Source organism: Diadema setosum, chromosome 17 (genome assembly GCF_964275005.1).
Source record: "Diadema setosum chromosome 17, eeDiaSeto1, whole genome shotgun sequence".
In the NCBI taxonomy this organism is placed as follows: Eukaryota; Metazoa; Echinodermata; class Echinoidea; order Diadematoida; family Diadematidae; genus Diadema; species Diadema setosum.
This window is the reverse complement of record NC_092701.1, coordinates 23303848-23326625: the sequence shown is the minus strand read 5'-3', so window position 1 is coordinate 23326625 and position 22778 is coordinate 23303848. Positions and strand designations below refer to the sequence as shown.

The 22778-nt window shown below is 38.1% G+C and overlaps 2 protein-coding genes across 3 annotated transcripts in view; one reads left to right on the top strand and one right to left on the bottom strand.

The window, feature by feature from the left end:
* Positions 1 to 22778, top strand: part of LOC140240477 (uncharacterized) — a 60983-nt gene that overhangs the window by 14179 nt on the left and 24026 nt on the right. The gene's annotated exons all lie outside the window — the stretch shown is intronic.
* Positions 1 to 22778, bottom strand: part of LOC140241076 (1-acyl-sn-glycerol-3-phosphate acyltransferase alpha-like) — a 37457-nt gene that overhangs the window by 9920 nt on the left and 4759 nt on the right. Inside the window, exons 2-4 of the mRNA XM_072320842.1 lie at positions 17860 to 17990; positions 17156 to 17337; positions 16694 to 16807 (exon numbers count right to left, since the gene is read on the bottom strand). Coding sequence (XP_072176943.1) covers positions 16694 to 16807; positions 17156 to 17337; positions 17860 to 17990 — 427 coding nt within the window. The remainder of the gene's footprint in view (positions 1 to 16693; positions 16808 to 17155; positions 17338 to 17859; positions 17991 to 22778) is intronic.

Genomic DNA, 22778 nt, shown 5'->3' with positions numbered 1-22778 from the left:
CAATGACACCCCTACTATAGGCATATCATCATTTCTCATCTAAAATCAATGGCCTATAGGACTCATGCACCATTACTTGTATCGTGCATATACTTTGTTTTTTAAGCTTTGAGTGAAACGTGTCATAACATAATTCTGTAATTCCATCAGCAGTGATTGACATAATAAAGAAGAAAAATATATCACCGTATTGAACGCTTAGAACCTAACCGGGGGAGGGGGTATAAAAGCATGATATTCGGTTCTTTACTGCCCAGATGCCAACAACACCCATCACCCACGGCTACGCATAGAGAAACAGCCATGGCGAAAATAAAACTTTGCTTTCTCATAGGCACAATGACACAGAACCCCATCAAACACAATTTTATTGGCAGGGATGGACATGAAAAAGTTCATTACTAATACTAAACAGCGTATGCATTCCATTCATGTGGCACGAGATACCTCTATAGCAACATAAAGCCTGTCTTCAACTCCGTTGATCGAACAATGACAACCTGAAATTTCAAAGAGATGAGCGAGACGCTATATACACCTGGCCTAGAGTTAATTTATTCAGTTCTCATTCCTACTTCAAGTTGGATTATGTCATTGTAATAATTCCCATCTGCAGTATAACAAAACCAAAGTGAGGGAAAAGGGGAGAGAAAAACGAGAGGTGGCAAAAGAAAAAATGCATGCACAACTGCAATCCACATTATTGCGTGTGACAAGTGAAGCAAATGTATTAGTTGTTATAGCAGTGTTTTATGAGCATAAACAGGCAAATAGACAGACAATGTCAAATTTAAAAACAATCAATTTAATGTAAAACAAGATGCATTGAAACTGTAACTAAATCGCTGCTCTTTTACTCGGTCACGGAACGTCCAACTTTATATCCAACAAAAAAAAAAAATGTCAGGGGAAAGAAACAAATTTAGATATAACATTCTTAAATTAAAAACAAGAAAAAGAAAATGTCCACGTCAGGATTAAAAAAAAAAAACCTCCGCACGAACATGCATTATATTCTAGATTGGAATACGGTCCTGATGCAAAGGTCCAATGATTGTCTCATTACTTTAAAAGCAATCTATGGTTCCCTTACCATCACCAGTACCACACCACAACGACGTCTCTCAAATCAATGGTAGCACATTTATCATTGCATCGTGCATTAACTCCCTTTTCCTAAACTACCAGTGGAACTTGTCATATTATATTGTGTATTTCGATCAGTAGTGATTGACTTTAAAGAAGAAAGATAATGCAAAAAATTGAACGCTTACCACATTACTTATAGGGCTATTCCAGTTTGGTACTGATCTGTTCTATTCTCCCAGATGCCAGCAACATATATCACCTATGGCTAAACTAGTGAAACAGCCATGACGAAAATAAACGACAGAGAAACCCGTCATAATCACTACGCTTGGAAAGGTGTTGCCCAAAATTCCTCATTATGAAGCAATATCAAGTCACTTCCTTCCCTGCCTGTCTATAACTCCGTTATTTGGTCAAACAATAACAACCTGAAATTCCAAAGAGATAAGCGAGACGCCATGCACCTGGACTAGAGTTAATTAATTCAGTTCCCATTCCTGTTAGTTATGTAAACGTACACGTTCCTAAATATCCTGCTACAGTACAACAAGAACAAATGAAGAGAAAAGGAAAGAGAAAACGAATGGTGGCAAGCGGGATACTGTTTCAAGGGGCAATTTACAACATTACGTGTGACAAAATTAATGAAGCAAACCCAACCTCCAAACTCCCAATACAAAACAAGGGAAATAGAGTAGCTTTGTTCATGACATCAGAGTGAAGCTGAACTGCTGAAAAAAGAAAAAAGAAATAAAAGGAAAAAGTCCTGCGGGACTCGATTAACTTCTCTCCTTCCGGTCGGGCATTATAAACACGCAGCGTGCTAAGCGATTCTGGCACATGGAAGATCCGAAGATCCTTTGCGAAACTTAAATCTATCTATGTATGCTATACACAACACAAATTTACATTGATATTCAGTAGGGATATTGTGTGTGTGTGTGTGTGTGTGTGTGTGTGCCTGTGTGTGTGTACGTTTACATGAAAACGTGATTTCTACATGGACGAAGGTGAATACTCCATAAAAGAAAAAAAAAGCAAAAGAGGTAAGTATTTTGTTTCGTGTTCTTATGGCGTTCGAACCCGTACGTGTGCAACCTCACGTCTCTTGTGACGTCGCCTTTATCCTCTCCGAGTCGGCCATGTACGTCTTGACGAGAAAATATGAGGAACGTAAGCTTATATGTGAAAGATGATTCAGGAATAGTTTGGTCCACATTCCATTCTCATTTTCAGTTTTGAGCTGCAAAATTATCAACCTGATGAGGAGATTTGAAAAAATAAAATGCATGATTACTGCAGCTTATTGTCTGAGCTACCACATACTTAAGTTTCAGAGGAAATGGAGCAAAATCAGCTGAGATAAAGGTGCTTAAACGTTGTCAAGTCAATGCATGGTTTAAGAAAAAAATCATCTTCCATGGACATAACACGTCAACTTGTCTGATTTTGAGTCTTTACCTTTAATCACAATTTGAAGTATGATGGTAAGTCTTCTCGAACTAAGAGTGTGGAACGTAAGCTTCTACGTGAAAGATGAATCATGACGATCACCCGTGACGACACATCTTCAAAGGATCAGTTATTAGAAGTGGAAGCCCTCGTGCCAAGATAATATTGTCTCAGCAATTCCAAAGCAATGATACCCTTACATTTAGGTATACCATAATTTCCCTCTGAAATCAATGGTATTATTCATGTACAATTGCTTGCCTTGTCCACAAACTTTGCTTTACAAACTTTCAGTGAAAGGTGTCATAAGATAATTCTGTAACTCCATTAGCAGTGATTGACTACATAAATAAAGATAATAAATATCAATTGAACGCTTAGCGCGTATAACTAAGGGGGATTTTAGCCTGATGTTGTGTTATTCACTGCTCAGATACCAACAACACTCATCACCTACGGCTACGTATAGAGAAACAGCCACAAACAGACACAAAACCCCTTTAAACACACTATAACTGACATGGAGGGACATGAAAAAGTTCATTACTACTACTAAACAGTGATGCCTTCTACTCACGTGGCAGAAGATACCTCTATAGCAACATAAAACCTATCTACATTTCCACTATTGGGTCAAACAATAACAATCTGGAATTTCAAAGAGATGAGCTAGACGTCATACACCTGGCCTAGAGTTAATTTATTCAGTTGTCATTCCTGCTCCAGTTGAGTTATGTAAATTATTTTCCGACCTGTCTTGTGCAGTGTAACAGGAACAAACGTAGAGAAAAGGAAAGAGAAAACGAAAGGTGGCAAGCGGGGCACTGTATCACTGTATACCAAGGGCAATTTACAACATTACGTATGATAAACGAAGCAAATCCAACCTCCAGCCTCCGACAAAAATAAGGGAACTTGAGTGACTGTGTGTCGTGGGGTAATTACATCGGAATGAAGCTGAACTGCCAAAAGAAAAACAAAGAAAGAGAGAGAAAAAAATAATAGCGTCCTGCGGGTCTAGAACATCTCGTCCTATAATAAGGTAGTGCATAATGACCATGCAGCGCGCTAAGCGACTATAAAGCCACACGGCTGTCCCGAAGATTGGATGTAAAATTCATATCTTTATATCATTTACAACATAAAAAAAGTTCATTACTACTTACTAAACAGTGATGCCTTCCATTCATGTGGTACAAGATACCTCTATAGCAACATAAAACCTGTCTACAACTCCGTTATTGGGTCAAACAATAACAACCTGGATTTTCAAAGAGATGAGCGAGACGCCATACACCTGGACTAGAGTTAATCAATTCAGCTCCCATTCCTGCAAGCTATTTAAACGTACATGTTCCTACCTATCCTGTTACAGTATAACAATAACCAATGAAGAGAAAAGGAAAGAGCAAACGAAAGGTTGCAAGCGGGACACTGTAACAAGGGGCAATTTACAACATTAAGTGTGACAAAAATTAATGAAGCAAACCCAATCTCCAAACTCCAATACAAAACAAGGGAAATAGAGCAACCGTGTTCGCTGGTTAGGTACACTTGATAAAATAGTATGATAAATGACATCGGAGTAAAGCTGAACTGCCGAAAAAAAAGGAGAGAAAAAGAAAGAACGGAAAAAAGTCCTGCGGGAGTCGAACTTCTCACCTTCCGGTAAGGCGTTATGAACACCCAGCGCGCTAAGCGATTACGCCACACGGCTGTCCTGAAGATTGAGTGCGAAACTTAAATCTAAATACTATTGTGAATGTCTTGACTTGTGATGGCGCTATTCAACTTCTCACAAGTGGCAGCGTGGATTCGATCAATATACAGTTGCAAAGAAAAATTGGGAATCGTTCTGTACAGATTGCATTCTCATTTTCAGTTTTAAACTACAAAATTATCAACCTGATGAGGAGATTTGAAAACATAAAATGCATGATTACTAAAGCTTATTGTCTCAGCTACAACATACGTATGTTTCAGAGGAAATGGAGCAAAATCAGATGAGGTAAAGGTGCTTAAACGTTGTCAAGTCAATGCAAGGTTTAAAAAAAAATCACCTCCCATAGACATAACACGTAAACTTGTCTGATTTTGAGTCTTTACCTTTAATCACAATTTCTAGTATGATGACGTCATCATATTTCAAAACCATCACATGGACTTGAGAGGCAAATGTTCAAAGTACAACATATCTGAATTTGGGATAATATTGAGCTTAAACAACAGAGATACGAGCAAATGAATGTCTGAAACAGTACCTCAAAAAATCAATTCCACTTTTTTTATTTAAAATGACGATATGATGACGTCATCGCCATTTCCTGGCAATATTGATACTTGGAATGTTATTTACAATTCATATACTTTTGTAATATGCAATAGAAATATAGGGTCAACGGACGATTTAAAGAGCTATGGCGAAATAAACAAAGACATGTTTTTTCACTATATTTGCAGAAAGACGCGCATGCGGAATTTCAACTTTGACGCCAGTGCATTCCTTTGTTATAGGTCGAAATCGATCGGAAATCAGTGGATATTGTTACTCAAAGTATCAGGAATCCAAATCAGTCAAAAAAATTGCATTTTAATGTTGCGTACGGGCTCTGCGCGCGAAATTGCGCGGACGGACGCGCACGCGAGAAAATGTTTGAAACGCTTAAAATTGTCTGAAACTTCGAGATTTCCCATTGGGAAGTCGTTTTGAGCCTTTTAAAATTTTGACGCGCGCTCACGCGCGCGTAATGATGACCTGTGTAACTAGCGTTAAAAAGTAAGTTAGAGCGTGACCTGAACTTCATGTCCACCGAAAATGATACAGAAATGACATCTAGTTATGAAGTTATGATCGATCATGTGACAAGGTCCGAAAATCACAAAATGGCGCCTAGATGACGTCATAGATATGTTACTGTCATGAAAACCTTATTGTGGCTAGATTTTGTCATGAGACATGTTGACTGAAAATGTCATGTTATTTCGTAATGTCATTCTTGAGATATTGACGACACAAAATGTGGCAGAAAGAAAGAAGAATAAAAAACGAGATATGAAACTCGTCACACTAAGGACGAGTTAGGTGATACGCTTGGGGTCATCAGATGTCGGTCATCCGTGATCGACAAAGAAAAGAATGTGATATAGGCACCTTGAAATTATTCAGCGTGCATGCAAATCCGTTTCTCTAACCACTCGGCCACGGGACATCCACGGAAATGGTTAGGCAAAAAAAAAATGTATAGATATTACAGGGGGAAAAAGTCAATGCCCACTCAACAAACGGGGCCGCGTGAACATGTATTGCATTGCTAGACGGAAATGCGGCCTTGTAACGACTGATGTCGCTATGCCATTTCTGGCCACTTGGGAAAAATACGTGCCGTAGACATAAAACCTATAATCGGCTGGTTTTGATACCTTGCCTTTAATCACAATTTTCAGTGTGATGACGTCATCAAAGTACGAAACAATCAGCCAGTTCGGGGTTCCACTTTGAGCATGAGCAGAAAAAGGTCATCTGTACCAGCAGAGCATGGTGGTTTTTAAATTCACTGAGATAAGCATCTGTAATGTAATGATTATTCAACTGATCCCTATAAGTGGTGCTTGCCAGCACATCCACATGACAGCAAAAGCGGTGTCTGACAATATCAATAGAAAGAGATTGTTAATACATTCAATGCAAAATAATGAAATGGATGCTTTCCAAAATGTCAATGGAAGGATCATTCTGGTCACCTGGTCTATGCAAGTTCATCCTTTGTTTGAACATGACTGATGAATTCCATAAATTGTTACGTTGGGCAAGCTCATGCCTTCTGTCGCTTGAAACTAGTGGAGTGCCTAATCAACTGAGAAAGAAGAAAGGTCATTTGTACCCATGTGCCCATGAGCTAACCCCGAACTGGCTTATTGACATGGTCTTGAAAGACAATTTTTCAAAGTACAACACCTCCGTCGTCGTCATTACATACTATGATCGGTTTGACAAAGTCAGCCTGCAAAAGTTTGCAGCAGTCGAAGCAATGTGGTCTCCAACACAAAAAAGAGGGATATTGTGTGTGTGTGTGTGTGTGTGTGTGTGTGTGTATAGGTGCGTTTATATACGAACTTGACTTCTACATGGACGAATATGTAATACACCATTGAAGAAAAAAAAGTAAAATAACAAAGTATTTTGTTTCGTGATCTTGTGGGGTTCGAACCCGCACGTATGCAACCTCACTTCTCTGAGACGTCGCCTTTAATCACTCGGCCATACGTCTCGACGAGAAAATATGACGAACGTAAACTTATGTGTGTGAAAGATGAATCAGGAATCGTTTCGTCCACATTCCATTCTCATTTTCAGTTTTAAACTGCAAAATTGTCAACCTGATGAGGAGATTTCAAAGAATAAAATGCATGATTACTGCAGCTTATTGTCTCAGCTACAACATACTTTAGTTTCAGAGGAAACGAAGCAAAATCAGCTGAGATAAAGGTGCTTAAACGTTGTCAAGTCAATGCATGGTTTAAAAGAAAAATCACCTCCCATAGACATAACACGTAAACTTGTCCGATTTTGCGTCTTTACCTCTAATCACAATTTTCAGTGTGATGACGTCATCAAAGTACAAAACAATGACATGGTCTTGAAAGACAATTGTTCAAAGTACAACACCTCCGTAGTCGTCATTACTTATACTATAATCGGTTTGATAAAGTCAGCCTGCAAAATTTTGCAGCAATCGAAGCAATGTGGTCTCCAACACAAGAAAGAGGGATATTGTGTGTGTGTGTGTGTATAGGTGCGTTTCTATACGAACGTGATTTCTACATGGACGAATATGTAATACACCACTGAAGAAAAAAAAAAGTAAAATGGCTAAGTATTTTGTTTCGTGATCTTGTGGGGTTCGAACCCGCATGTGTCATGGTATACCCTACTGTAAAGTCATGTAATGTCGTTGTGTTTCTACTGTCTTGTTCTCTCCTGTCTTTGTAAAAAAAAAAAAAAAAAAAAAAAAAAAAGTTTAATGTATTCACGAGAATCCTTTTGAGTGGTTCACAATTTACAAGCATGCTTTTCAGTGAACCTCTCAGTTCTTTCTTTTTTTTTTTTATCCTCCAAACATAACTTTGTATTTTGCCGGTATGCATGTATAATTTCGTATTTGTTAACCATTATCTACCATGTAAAGTCGAATACATGCCTATGTTATATCTTCTGATACATTTCGTGTTATGTTTGACGAAAAAGAAAGAAGGAATGAAATAAATGAAATGAAAATGAAAATGAATGAATGAATGAATGTGTGCAACCTCACGTCTCTGAGACGTCGCCTTTACCACTCGGCCATACGTCTCGACGAGAAAATATGAGGAACGTAAACTTATGTATGTGAAAGATGAATCAGGAATCGTTTCGTCCACCTTCCATTCTCATTTTCAGTTTTAAGCTGCAAAATTGTCAACCTGATGAGAAGATTTGAAAAAAAATAAAATGTATGATTACTGCAGCTTATTGTCTCAGCTACAACATACTTAAGTTTCAGAGGAAATGAAGCAAAATCAAGTGAGGTAAAAGTGCTTGAGCGTTATCGTCTATGCATGGTTAAAAAAAAAATCCCCCCATAGACATAACACATAATCTTCGCTGATTTTGATATCTTGCCTTTAATCACAACTTCTAGTATGATGACGTCATCAAATTAGAAAACATCGACATGGACTTGATAGACAATTGTTCAAAGTATAACATATTCAACGTATGTCGTCAGTTTGGTATTGACTGGACGATCAAACACAGGAACATGAGGCAGCGATTAGTAATCTTCGCTGATTTTGATATCTTGCCTTTAATCACAACTTCTAGTATGATGACGTCATCAAATTAGAAAACATCGACATGAACTTGATAGACAATTGAAGGGGTCGATGCAATATAGTGCTAACCCACACAATGTTCATTTTGAGATAATCGCTGTTGAATGTTTGGAAAGTCCATACATTGTATATTGATAAAACATGAATGCATGCATTTTTTACCATCTTATTGGTTGAATTCAAATATGATATTTTCACGGAGGTTAGAGTGAAGGATAAGGATTATGAAAATGCTTAATCGTGTCATTAATTCCCAATCAATGACATCCCTACTATAGGCATATCATAATTTCTCATCTAAAATCAATGGTCTATAGGATTCATGCACCATTACTTGTATAGTGCATAAACTTTGCTTTTTAAGCTTTGAGTGAAACGTGTCATAGCATAATTCTGTAATTCCATCAGCAGTGATTGACATAATGAAGAAGAAATATATATCACATTGAACGCTTAGAACCTAACGGGGGGGGGGGGTATTATAGCATGATACTCGGTTTTTTACTGCCCAGCTAGATGCCAACAACATCCATCACTCACGGCTACGCATAGAGAAACAGCCATGGCGAAAATAAAACTTTGCTTTCTCATAGGCACAATGACACAGAACCCCGTCAAACACACTTTTCTTGGCAGGGATGAACATGAAAAAGTTCATTACTAATACTAAACAGCGTATGCATTCCATTCATGTGGAGCTAGATACCTCTATAGCAACATAAAGCCTGTCTTCAACTCCGTTGATAGAACAATGACAACCTGAAATTTCAAAGAGATGAGCGAGACGCTATATACACCTGGCCTAGAGTTGATTTATTCAGTTCTCATTCCTACTTCAAGTTGGGTTATGTTATTGTAATCATTCCCATCTGCAGTATAACAAAACCAAAGTGAGGGAAAAGGGGAGAGAAAAACGAGAGGTGGCAAAAGGAAAACTGCATGCACAACTGCAATCCATAGCATTGCGTGTGACAAGTGAAACAAATGTTTTAGTTGTTATAGCAGTGTTTTATGAGCATAAACAGACAAATAGACAGACAATGTCAAATTTAAAAACCATCAATTTAATGTCAGAGAAGATGGTAAACAAGATGCATTGAAACCGTAACTAAATCGAACATATTCAGATATAACATTCTTGAATTAAAAACAAGATAAAGAAAAATAATGTCCACGTCAGGATTAAAAAAAAAAACGCCGCACGAACATGCATTATATTCTTGATGCAAAGTTCCAAGGATTGTCTCATTAAGTTAAAAGCAATGATTCCCTTACCACCACCAGCACCACACCACAATGACGTCTCTAAAATCAATGGTAGCACATATCATTGTATCTTGCATTGAATTAGCTCCCTTTTCCTAAACTACCAGTGAAACGTGCCATATTATATGGTGTAATTCGATCAGTAGTGATTGACTTTAAAGAAGAAAGATAATGCAACAAATTGAATGCTTACCACATTGCTTATAGGGCTATTCCAGTTTGGTACTGATCTGTTCTATTCTCCCAGATGCCAACAACACATATCACCTATGGCTAAACTAGTGAAACAGCCATGACGAAAATAAACGACAGAGAACCCTGTCAAAATCACTACACTAATTGGAAAGGTATTGCCCGAAATTCCTCATATAATATGAAGCAATATCAAGTCACTTCCTTCCCTGCCTGTCTTTAACTCCGTTTTTGTCAAACAATAACAACCTGGAATTCTAAACAGATAAGCGAGACGCCATACACCTGGACTAGAGTTAATTAATTCAGTTCCCATTCCTGTTAGTTATGTAAACGTACACGTTCCTAAATATCCTGCTACAGTATAACAAGAACAAAATCTAAATGAAGAGAAAAGGAAAGAGAAAAAGAATGGTAGCAAGCGTGGCACTGTTTCAAGGGGCAATTTACAACATTACGCGTGACAAAATTAATGAAGCAAACCCAACCTCCAAACTCCAATACAAAACAAGGGAAATAGAGTAGCTGTGTTCATGACATCAGAGTGAAGCTGAACTGCTGAAAAAAAGAAAAGAAAAAAGAAATAAAAGGAAAAAGTCCTGCGGGACTCGATTAACTTCTCTCCTTCCGGTCGGGCATTATAAACACGCAGCGTGCTAAGCGATTCTGCCACACGGAAGATCCGAAGATCCTGTGCGAAACTTAAATCTATCTATGTATGCTATACACAACACAAATTTACATTGATATTCAGTTTTTTGGCGATATACGTCAAGTGACTGATAGCGCTGTTCAACTTCCCACGAGTGGCCGCGTGGATTCGATCAATATACAGTTACAAAGATAAATCGGGAATCGTTTCGACCAGATTCCATTCTCATTTTCAGTGATCGACAACGAAAATAATGTTAAGTAGCGACTTGAAGTATAATATAATATTGAGAAATATTCGTGAAGTCCAATTCTTTATGCAGTCCTACATAATTCAGATGAAATTGTTTCTGTCATGCAACCAATTGAAAATTTCGTGTGGTGTCGGCGTGTCCAAGTAAGTTGATTGGAAAGGATATGTGAATGAATATTTACCAATAGGTCTTTATATTGTAAAAAAAAAAAATCAAACATGGCCATGCGGTCTTTTAAGAGCCATCTTCACTTTAACATTTGTAATTTCAAGTCCAAGTTGCCAGTCAAAGCAATGTGGTCTCCAACACAAAACAAAGGGATATTGTGTGTGTGTGTGTGTGTGTGTGTGTGTGTGTGTACGTTTACATGAAAACGTGATTTCTACATGGACGAAGGTGAATACTCCATAAAAGAAAAAAAGCAAAAGATGTAAGTATTTTGTTTCGTGTTCTTATGGGGTTCGAACCCGTACGTGTGCAACCTCACGTATCTTGTGACGTCGCCTTTATCCTCTCGGCCATACGTCTCGACGAGAAAATATGAGGAATGTAAACTTATGTATGTGAAAGATGAATCAGGAATCGTTTCGTCCACATTCCATTCGCATTTTCAGTTTTTAGCTGCAAAATTATCAACCTGATGAGGAGATTTGAAAAAATAAAATGCATGATTACTGCAGCTTATTGTCTGAGCTACCACATACTTAAGTTTCAGAGGAAATGGAGCAAAATCAGCTGAAATAAAGGTGGTGAAACGTTGTCAAGTCAATGCATGGTTTAAAAAAAAAAAATCACCTCCCTTAGACATAACACGTCAACTTGTCTGATTTTGAGTCTTTACCTTTAATCACAATTTGAAGTATGATGGTAAGTCTTCTCGAACTAAGAGTGTGGAACGGAAGCTTCTACGTGAAAGATGAATCATGACGATCACCCGTGACCGACACAGTCATCTTTAAAGGGATCAGTTATTAGAGGTGGAAGACCTCGTGCCAAGATATTGTTTCAGCAATTCCAAAGCAATGATACCCTTACATTTAGGTATACCATAATTTCCCTCTGAAATCATTGGTATTATTCATGTACAATTGCTTGCCTTGTCCATAAACTTTGCTTTATAAACTTTCAGTGAAAGGTGTTATAACATAATTCTGTAACGCCATTAGCAGTGATTGACTACATAAATAAAGATATATCAAATTGAACGCTTAGCGCGTATAAAAGGGGGATTTTAGCCTGATGTTGTGTTATTCACTGCTCAGATACCAACAACACTCATCACCTACGGTTACGTATAGAGAAATAGCCATGGCGAAAATAAGGTTTTCCTTTTCTTTGGCAGATAGACACACAACCCCTTTGAACACACTATAATTGACATGGAGGGACATGAAAAAGTTCATTACTACTACTAAACAGTGATGCCTTCTACTCATGTGGCACAAGATACCTCTATAGCAGCATAAAACCTGTCTACAATTCCGTTATTGGGTCAAACAATAGCAACCTGGAATTTCAAAGAGACGAGCGAGACGCCATACACCTGTCCTAGAGTTAATTTATTCAGTTGCCATTCCTGCTCCAGTTGAGTTATGTAAATTATTTTCCGACCTGTCTTGTGCAGTGTAACAGGAACAAACGTAGAGAAAAGGAAAGAGAAAACGAAAGGTGGCAAGCGGGGCACTGTATATCAAGGGCAATTTACAACATTACGTATGATAAATGAAGCAAATCCAACCTCCAGCCTCCGACAAAAAAAAAAAAAAGGGAACTTGAGTGACTGTGTGTCGTGGGGTAATGACATCGGAATGAGGCTGAACTGCCAAAAGAAAAACAAAGAAAGAGAGAGAGAGAAAAAAAAATAATAGCGTCCTGCGGGTCCCGAACATCTCGTCCTAAGGTAGTGCATAATGACCATGCAGCGCGCTAAGCGACTATAAAGCCACACGGCTGTCCCGAAGATTGGATGTGAAATTCATATCTTTATATCATTTACAACATGAAAAAGTTCATTACTACTACTAAACAGTGATGCCTTCAATTCATGTGGCACAAGATACCTCTATAGCAACATAAAACCTGTCTACATCTCTGTTATTGGGTCAAACAATAACAACCTGGAATTTCAAAGAGATGAGCGAGACGCCATACACCTGGACTAGAGTTAATCAATTCAGCTCCCATTCCTGCCAGTTATCTAAACGTACATGTTCCTACCTATCCTGTTACAATATTACAAGAACCAATGAAGAGAAAAGGAAAGAGCAAACGAAAGGTGGCAAGCGGGACACTGTAACAAGGGGCAATTTACAACATTAAGTGTGACAAAATTAATGAAGCAAACCCAATCTCCAAACTCCAATACAAAACGAGGGAAATAGAGCAGCCGTGTTCACGGGTTACGTATACTTGGTAAAATAATACGATAAATGACATCGGAGTAAAGCTGAATTGCCGGAAAAAAAAAAAAAAAGAAAGAGAAAACTTCCGCGGGAGTCGAACTTCTCGCCTTCCGGTATGGCGTTATGAACACCCAGCGCGCTAAGCGATTACGCCATATGGCTGTCCTGGAGATTATATGCGAAACTTAAATGTATGATTATACTGTCGTGACAGTGCTGACTGAGATGGCGCTATTCAACTTCCCACAAGTGGCCGCGTGGATTCGACCAATATACAGTTGCAAAGAACAATCGGGAATCATTCCGTACAGATTGCATTCTCATTTTCAGTTTTTAACTACAAAATTGTCGACCTGATGAGGAGATTTGAAAATATAAAATGCATGATGACTGCAGCTTATTGTCTCAGCTACAACACATTTATGTTTCAGAGGAAATGGAGCAAAATCAGATGAGGTAAAGGTGCTTAAACGTTGTCAAGTCAATGCATGGTTTGAAAAAAAATCACCTCCCATAGACATAACACGTAAACTTGTCTGATTTTGAGTCTTTACATTTAATCACAATTTCTAGTATGATGACGTCATCATATATCAAAACCATCACATGGACTTGAGAGGCAAATGTTCAAAGTACAACATATCTGAATTTGGGATAATATTGAGCTTAAACAACAGAGATACGAGCAAATGAATGTCAGAAACAGTACCTCAAAAAAATCAATTCCACTTTTTTTATATAAAATGACGATTTGATGACGTCATCGCGTTTCTCTGGCAATATTGATACTTGGAATGTTATTTACAATTCATATGCTTTTGTAATATGCAATAGAAATATAGGGTCAACGGACGATTTAAAGAGCTATGACGAAATAAACAAAGACATGTTTTTTCACTATATTTGCAGAAAGACGCGCGTGCGGAATTTCAACTTTGACGCCTGTGCATTCCTTTGTTATGGGTCGAAATCGATCGGAAATCAATGGATACTGTTACTCAAAGTATCAGGAATCCAAATCAGTCAAAAAAATTGCATTTCCATGTTTCTTAAGCGCTCTGCGCGCGAAATTGCGCGGACGGACGCGCACGCGAGAAAATGTTTGAAACGCTTATAATTGTCTGAAACTTCGAGATTTCCCATTGGGAAGTCGTTTTGAGCCTTTTAAAATTTTGACGCGCGCTTACGCGCGCCTAATGATGACCTGGGTAACTAGCGTTAGAAAGTAAGATAGAGCGTGACCTGAACTTTATGTCCAGCGAAAATGATACAGAAATGACATCTAGTTATGAAGTTATGATTGATCATGTGACAAGGTCCGAAAATCACAAAATGGCGCCTAGATGACGTCATAGATATGTTACTGTCATGAAAACCTTATTGTGGCTAGATATTGTTATGAGACATGTTGACTGAAAATGTCATGTCATTCCGTGATGTCATTGTTGAGATATTGACGACACAAAATGTGGCAGAAAGAAAGAAGAATAAAAAAAAAGAGAAATTTTGACAATTACAATAGGTGATACGCTGATAGCGTATCACCTAAAAAGAGAAATTTTGACAATCACAATAGGTGATACGCTGATAGCGTATCACCTAATAAAGAGAGATTTTGACAATCACAATAGGTGATACGCTGATAGCGTATCACCTAATAAAAACTCGGACGTAAACCCCGATATACACTGCTAAATCTAATGAGCATAACATACGTTGCTCCCAAATTAACTACACACTGCGAATGCAACATACATCTTTAAAAAAAAAATAGTGCTGAGGGATCATGCATTTGCATAATGTGCAACGCCAAAATTGTTGAATTTATCTCTTGAAGTTAGAAATTCAACGTTTCCAAGTAAGGACCCATCTTTTGTTTTGTTTTGTTTGTATGTTTTGTGTTCGTAATATCGTGGATGACATTGGGAGCTCTTGCATAGCGCAGTGGAACATAATCTTTCTGCGCTGTGAAAATATTGTATGTGCATATACAATTGTTTCTCTGTATACCAGCAGTTCAGGGTATCGTATACTGTAACTATGCCATGCTGTGCGATATGTACCTGGTGCAGCTATTCTGAAGAATGTAGGATATAGGAGACGAGAGTGGTGTGATATTTTGCCATTAGATATGAGAGATATTGTGCCAATGATGACGACATAATGGTTCCATTCTTGAAAGAAGATGTTATGAGATACTGTACATAGCGTGGTGTTCTCCTATCCGTCCGGATAAGTTTCATGGTGTGGGGTATCATCCTGATAGACACTTGCCGACTTGTCTTCTTGTTACACACAACCAAAATGTTGTGTTCTGTGAATGTCTTTTGTCGTACTTGTAACTACATGTATATAGATACTATACCTGTAATAGTAATGATGATGATAATGATAATAATAATAATAATAATAATAATAATAATATGCATCATCATCATCATAACCATAATCATAATAATAACAACCAATATTTATACAGTGTAAAGCACCATTTCTGTACAGACTCAAAGCGCTTCATCTACAACAAAACACAAGAAATCAACAATATTTACAAAACAAAACAAAAGAGAAAGAACAAACAAAACAAACAACTTTCAACTTGTCAGATCATAATAGCAGTGGAATAAGTCAGAGCTTTAAGAAAATCTTACTTTTGAAACAAATAGGTTTTCAACAGCTTTTGAATTTATCTGTGCGATGACTTTGCTCCAGTCGACTTCTTTCCTTAAGACCCTGCCGTGTGCTTATCGATTCTCGCTTGTTGCTTTGATATCTTATCTCGCGAACTTTTGGGTGTACATTTACCTTCAATGTGAATTTCATTGTTTTCGGGGGATATTTTAAGATTTGGCCCTTACTTTATCTCATACATGTTTCTGCTCAATTACAAAGGTTGTCATAATTATGTTTGCGAAGCACGCTATTTTAGGCGAGTATATACGAGAACTCAATGTACTTGCTCAGTATTTTCACATTACCTGATATCTATTCACCTCACTATTTTTATTTTTATCCCACTCGTATCGATTCGAACAAGAAACAAGCATGATAAAACAAATATGATAAAAAATAAGATCGCAAATAACATGTCTGCGAACAGCATATCTTTCGAAAGTCAGATTCATCGCCTGTATAATGGACATACAGCCGCGCAGTTATTTCTAACGCGAACTCGAGTGTATTATACAGAACATTGTAGGTATTTCTTTACTGTGCATTATCAAGGCTTTGGGGGAATATGGCACTCTAGTGCGCCAGGTCCTCTATAGCTAACACCCACTTATACATGTTATAAGCTAATCGAGATAAAGCAGCATCCAGCATTTACTTCCATTGTCATGGATTCGATAAAGATACGAATTGGCAACGTTTGCAGACATGGATCAATCTCCTTCGATTTTTTGTACATATTTTTTATTTTTTGTTAGCTGCAAACTCTGTTGAATTCGACAGCTCGTGTGTATTTCCGCGTAGTAGATATTGTCTGAAGTGAAGCTCGTTATGGGCGTGGCTTACCTGTGCCATGACAGCCAAGTTAAAGGCCCCCTTCTTAAATGGCAAGAAATGTTCCTCAATTTTCCCCTTCATAGACAGCTTCCTGGTGCCTTCCGGGAAGATCCACACTCGATACTGTTGGTCAAACAAAAAATGACCAGGTCAAGACAGATGTATTTGGACAGTAAGGTCAGTCGTCGAACTTTTTAGTTAACAAAGACGGAAAAAAGCCCTTCCATTCTCTTACCCCAAACTCTGCCTCTTGTATCTTTCGGACTACCATATGAATTATGTTCCGGTTTAGGTACCCTTGATTCTTGTACATACTTCATCGATAGGTTAAATTTCATTACTCGCTCGCGCCCTTTAATGCCTCTCAAAATGTACAATACTGATTGACCAAATCAAGCCATGAAGTTACCCTTGTTGACCTCAAGTGTACTTTGACGAGGGCCGAAGACAAACCTATGATGCACAACGAACCTTGTTTTCTTGTATCGCATCTGCCGCGCTGCGCATCATCTCCTTGGCGCTGGCGGAGTTCTTCCGGTTCACGAATATCGTTCCCGCCAGAACGAGGCAAAGGCCGAAGGGTCCTGAGTATTTCATCGAATTCTTCATGATCACAACGCAGTCTCCCGGCCAGATCTCCTCGTGCATCATAACTTTGACATCAGAAGATGTGAAGATGAAAGCCATCAAGAGAGAGAGAGAGAGGGGGGGGGGGGAGGGATAGAACAAAATTGTTAGCGCAGTGTCTTCTCAGGGGCCCAAGTCATCAGGAGTATAACTGACTTGAAATCGATGGCAATAACCAAACAACTGGATACATTGAATCACTGTCGTGGTAACCGTAATTGCTGCGAGTCTGTTGATGAGAAGGGCAACATCGATAACGCTAATAATCATTATGATAATGATTTATATATAGTTGGGTCGTTTTGTCTGTCGTGGCTCAACCAACACACTGCGTACAGTGTAGCTCTAAAATCTGAATTAACGTTAGAGTGGATACCTTTCTTCATAAAATCGCGCTGTTATAAACCAAAGGATACAACCACGACTTAGTCAAAGCGGGTCAGGTCCGCGCATGTGAAGATGTGATACACTTCTAATCTTGATTCAATTTGTCATGAATTATAGATGCTTCAAAAAACAAAACAAAGCAAAGCAAAGCCAAAGCTTACCGACACTATCTAAGGCGCTCTGGTGGTTGCACACGATCACGCACGGCCCGTCTGGGTATTGGCATCCCTTCCTCTTGACAGCGATCCCAAACAGCGGGAGTTGCAGATATTCTCCATATTTCGTCAGCCACCTGCAATTAGTGGCGGTATAACCATAAAATGTCATATATAGGGTCAATCTCGGCGGTGTATTATCGTGGACAGCCGAGAAAAAGATGATCCTCGAAAGATTACGCTTGCTAAGATTAAATCCCAAAAATATGCTGAAAGAAATATTACGGCTGTAGATTTCAAACGTTTTTATATATTCAGTAACTTTATATTTCAACTCCTTGATTTGAGAATAATATTCTAATGTCACAATGATTTTTTTTTTTCGTCGATACAAGGATTATGTTTGTATGCAGTGTCAACAGTAAACTCAGATACCTCTTGGCTTTGTTTCGCATAAAAGCTAAATTCAATTTTGATATTCAGTGGTTAAGGTCACACAACAGAAAAGTGAACGTTTCAATGTGTTACTGTCTTCTCTGTGTAGATTTGTGTGACGGTCAACCGGTAAACATCAGACCACTTCTGTGTCTTATGCGTCCCACGTCACAATGACAGTATTCTGTTGTTGTTGTTGTTGTTGTTGTTGTTGTTGTTGTTGTTGTTGTTATTTTGATTTAAAGGCGTGTGTCATTCAGTTATGAATATTTACGCCTAATACCTACTAAAATTTATACTAATATCTTTTCTTTCCTAGTGTGATGTAGCCTTTTGACAAGACCTCCTGGCTGAGGCTTGGGTTAGGGTTAAACTGTCTCCCATCGAGGAAATAACATGCATCGAGAAATAATGACCAACAAAAATACTGTCAATAAAGTACCCATTCACGAGTGCATGTGTATAACATGAATCTATACACCAGATGTTAGTTTCATCACTATAGCAGTGATGTTATTCCAACGCTGGCTAATCATACATGAAGCAATCGCTGGGTGCATTTCGTATCTTAGTTTCTATGGCAACGGGGTAAATGATGGGGAAACCCTTCGAGTAAACATTTTCATCGCCTGCCGTGAAGCACTCGCCGAAACTTGTGACCGACCGCCATTTGTCTGCGTTGTAACACCTTTTGGGTCAGGTTCACGCAGAGTTTATTGTCCCCGGAATTAGCCAGTTAATAATTCTATAATGCATACTATATGGCTATATAAATGTATGAATAATGTTCCTTTTAGAATCTACGAACTATTTATTATAAGCCATTTCATCCACCATTACCAACTCGCTGCATTTAAGTGATGGTGATGCAATTTGCATGCACTGTTTCTGTGTCGGGTAAGCCTTATGAAAGTTATAAGGCATGATTCTGGCTGCCAGGAGCAATTCCTTGTTACTGGTACGCATATTATGTTAATACAATTATATTTTTTAACTGGCTATTGATGTTACTGTGTAATACGCTTTTCCAATCTCAGCATACGCGTGGTTAAGAAATCTTCTAGGATGGAACAGATGTTAAAGTCTGTTTTCTATAGGGATTCTTGCTAGAACGATTAGTAGCGAGTTGGTGGTGGGGAGTGCTATGAGGGCCCACATTCATGATCTTATAATGGATTTTTGGACATCAGGATTATGCAGCAATGTATTCGACTTAAAGATACTGTCTACCATTGGGAGCACTGATTTATGAATGTATGAGTTATCAAATTTGATGCATGAGTTATCAAATTTGATGCATATTTGTAGGTTTATTGTATCACAAAACATCCTATCATAAATGTTTTCGCAATAAAGCCTAAAATATGAGGAGATATCACTATTTTTCTCTGTATAAACTGTAGACGGTTTATTCTAGGACTATTTTTCAAATTTTTGTATATTTAATAATACTTAACATTGATTATATTGATTAACGTCTTTATATTGGTTGTTTCTATCCCTCTCGTATTTTAGAACTAGTTTGAAGCGCTAGCTGTGTTTTGTGTCATCTGCAAATGGTAAATAATACCTTTAAAAAAGAACCCCCTTGTATACAAACGTGATTTCAGGAACTGGTAAACTGCCAAACACCATGCATGTCGACCCTGTAAACTTATCATCAGCAGATCACAAGACGTTGCATCCGTTGCCAGAGCTAAGAGCCGTAACAGGATTATGCAGCGCTTTTCGAATCATCGACTCCTTTATTGTACAGCGTCAACATACACTGAGAAATAGGCTCAATTGCATCGTGATTATATTCGTAAAGTTCGCAAAATTAAATGTTTGACACAATAATAGGAAATCACGAGAAATATCAAGATTTTGCCCGTAATGTGCTATTAATATAGGGAGGATTAATCCTTTGACCGCTCATTTTGTTCGTACAGTTAATATACGTGATATAGTCGCATAATGTATTCAGCAAACGTGTTTACTTATGTATGTACAGCTGTCATGACACAAGCTGGGAGTTTTAAAACCTCGCTGTACATCCCCATCCGCGAGGGAGGATGTCATATGCAGTTACTTACTAAATGCTTACTCATTGCACTGTGAAGAAGGGTAATAGCGTGAACGGTTTGGATGCTCTTTTTTGCATTTTTTGTTTGTTTGTTTGTTTGCTTGTTTGTTTTGTTTTGTTTTTTCTTTGGATATTCCAGACCAAATTGTCCGCGCTCTATCGCTCACGATAGAATGTACATGAATATAGCGGTCCTTTGCAATGAATCAGACTAAAGATAATGGTTAACTCAGATAATAGTAATCTTTGGACGCGTCTAGACGGTCTCCTTATCTCTGAGTAACCTTGGAAACACTGATACTTGTTCTTTAAAAAGAGCCCCAATTAAGGACAGAAGGTTTCTTTTATTCCTGTGTCACATATAGTGAAAATAAAACAAAAAATATACTAAATTAAGGTTATTATAGATTACAAATCTTTGACACGATTGATGATTAGGTCAAAGCTTATTGTGATATTATTGTAGGTTTTATTTGTATATCGTCATCCTATATGTCATTTATTCCTCATTTACTCAACTGTTTCTCTTCCAGAGTATTTTCTTTTTGCAAGTTTTTGCAATTATGTGCTTTAGTTTCTTTAAACCAATGGGAGGTATTTTATATACCTCCTTAGTTTAAACCAAGGACCATCATTTTACGCTCCATGGCAATCCTCAAACGATAAATGAATAAGAGGGCGACAGCTTCCCAGCAGCGTAAACGTACAGTAGTTCACTTCAATCAAGTATGAATATAGATAGATAGATTGTCAATTTAGCATGAACTTACAGGCAGTATTATATTTTGCACGTGTAGCTGCAAATACTCGAGAGAGTAAATTCCGTCGCTCTGTATGCCAAATTTCATGTGACATTTCGTCACAAATGGATATTTGAAATAATGTACAAAAGAACAAACCCTTTTGTTGGACATTTCCCCTTTGATCACAATCATCATTATTATGCAGCATTTCTGCAGATCATTGAATCATGATCATGTTCAGATTCGTGGAGTTCTACCTCTCTCATTACACAGCCTCTGTCATTGCATCTGACCCCCAGATCTGGTCACAAGGAACAAATGTTATCGCCCACTGATATCCGAAGGAATTACTTCTGAACCCCTGTAATAAGACTAAATATCAATAAGGATCTCCTAGCAAAATGCGACGTCGGTCAAACACCCGCTGATATGACTCTCTAATTAGTATGTGTAACTTAAGCAAATCGTTATGGCGCAGTATACGCCTCTGGACATTATGTGTTCCTTGTAATAACTATGTAAGCAGTCGCGACATGAGGCAAATTTGAAGTGATTTTGAGCAATAACGAAGTACATGTAATGAGTATCCACAGGTCACAATTAAGAAGACCACTTGAATCAGGGAGGTGGGAACTACTTGAATTCAAAATAAAATCGACGAGCATAAATTAGAAGTGTATCAGTATACGAGTTACCAATAGATCATGTTTGGCGGAAAGAAAGATAAACAATAGAACATGTAGCTGTAAGACGAGGTTGTTTTTCCCTTGTAATCCTTTTCAAAGGAAAGACGAATGATACACATCAAAGCAAAATAGTTAACATATAGCCAAGGCGAGAGCATACTCGTGTATATTAGGGAAAGCCACCTTTGTACTTTCGAAAGGGGACATCTTGTAAGATTCAGGTTTGCGATATCATTCAATTCATGTATTCGGTGCTGTTGATGGAAGAGCGTGTGCGTGATCCACATCACTTATCTTGCCATTCGATTTTAGCACTGTTTAGTACGCTGTATTTGTGAAGAGAGTGTACACGCTCCGAAGTCATCACGTATACAGGGCATGTTGCCGGAAGTGACCCACTATGGAGCAAACGCTGCGGTCGTGTTTACATAACAATAAAGGGGTTTCATTCATTTGAGAAGCTAATTATGCGCCGTGCTGTCTCTTCCCGTCCATTTATTCCGCTTTAGTTGCAGTTTGATGGATATCATTGCCAAGAAGTACCACCTAATATTTTTTCTCTGTCAGAGGTACGACGTAACACGTAAATTTACTGCATTGCAGTTCATTGCGGCATGATCATTATGTTTTGTGTTATATATAGATAGATATATAGTCATATATCACTGCTTATTTACTTCGCGGGATAAAGAATAAACAAAGCAAACAAAAACAAATATCGACTCCGAACTCCCGTTACGCATAACTGTAATGCGGCCTCTGGAACATTTCTTTATTTTCCAGTGGCAGCACGTTTGCTCCTTGGACAATTTCTTCGGTCTTATTTTCTCCAAGGACTTTGGGTTAGGGTTGTGATGGGATTTTAGGTTAAGCTTGAAGTGAGGACTAGGATTAGGGTAAGGGTTATGCTAGTGTGTAGAATCTATGTTTGGCTTAGCATGCATATATCTCATGGAAGCAATTGTCGCTGGAGAAAAATGATCTAACAACAAAGGC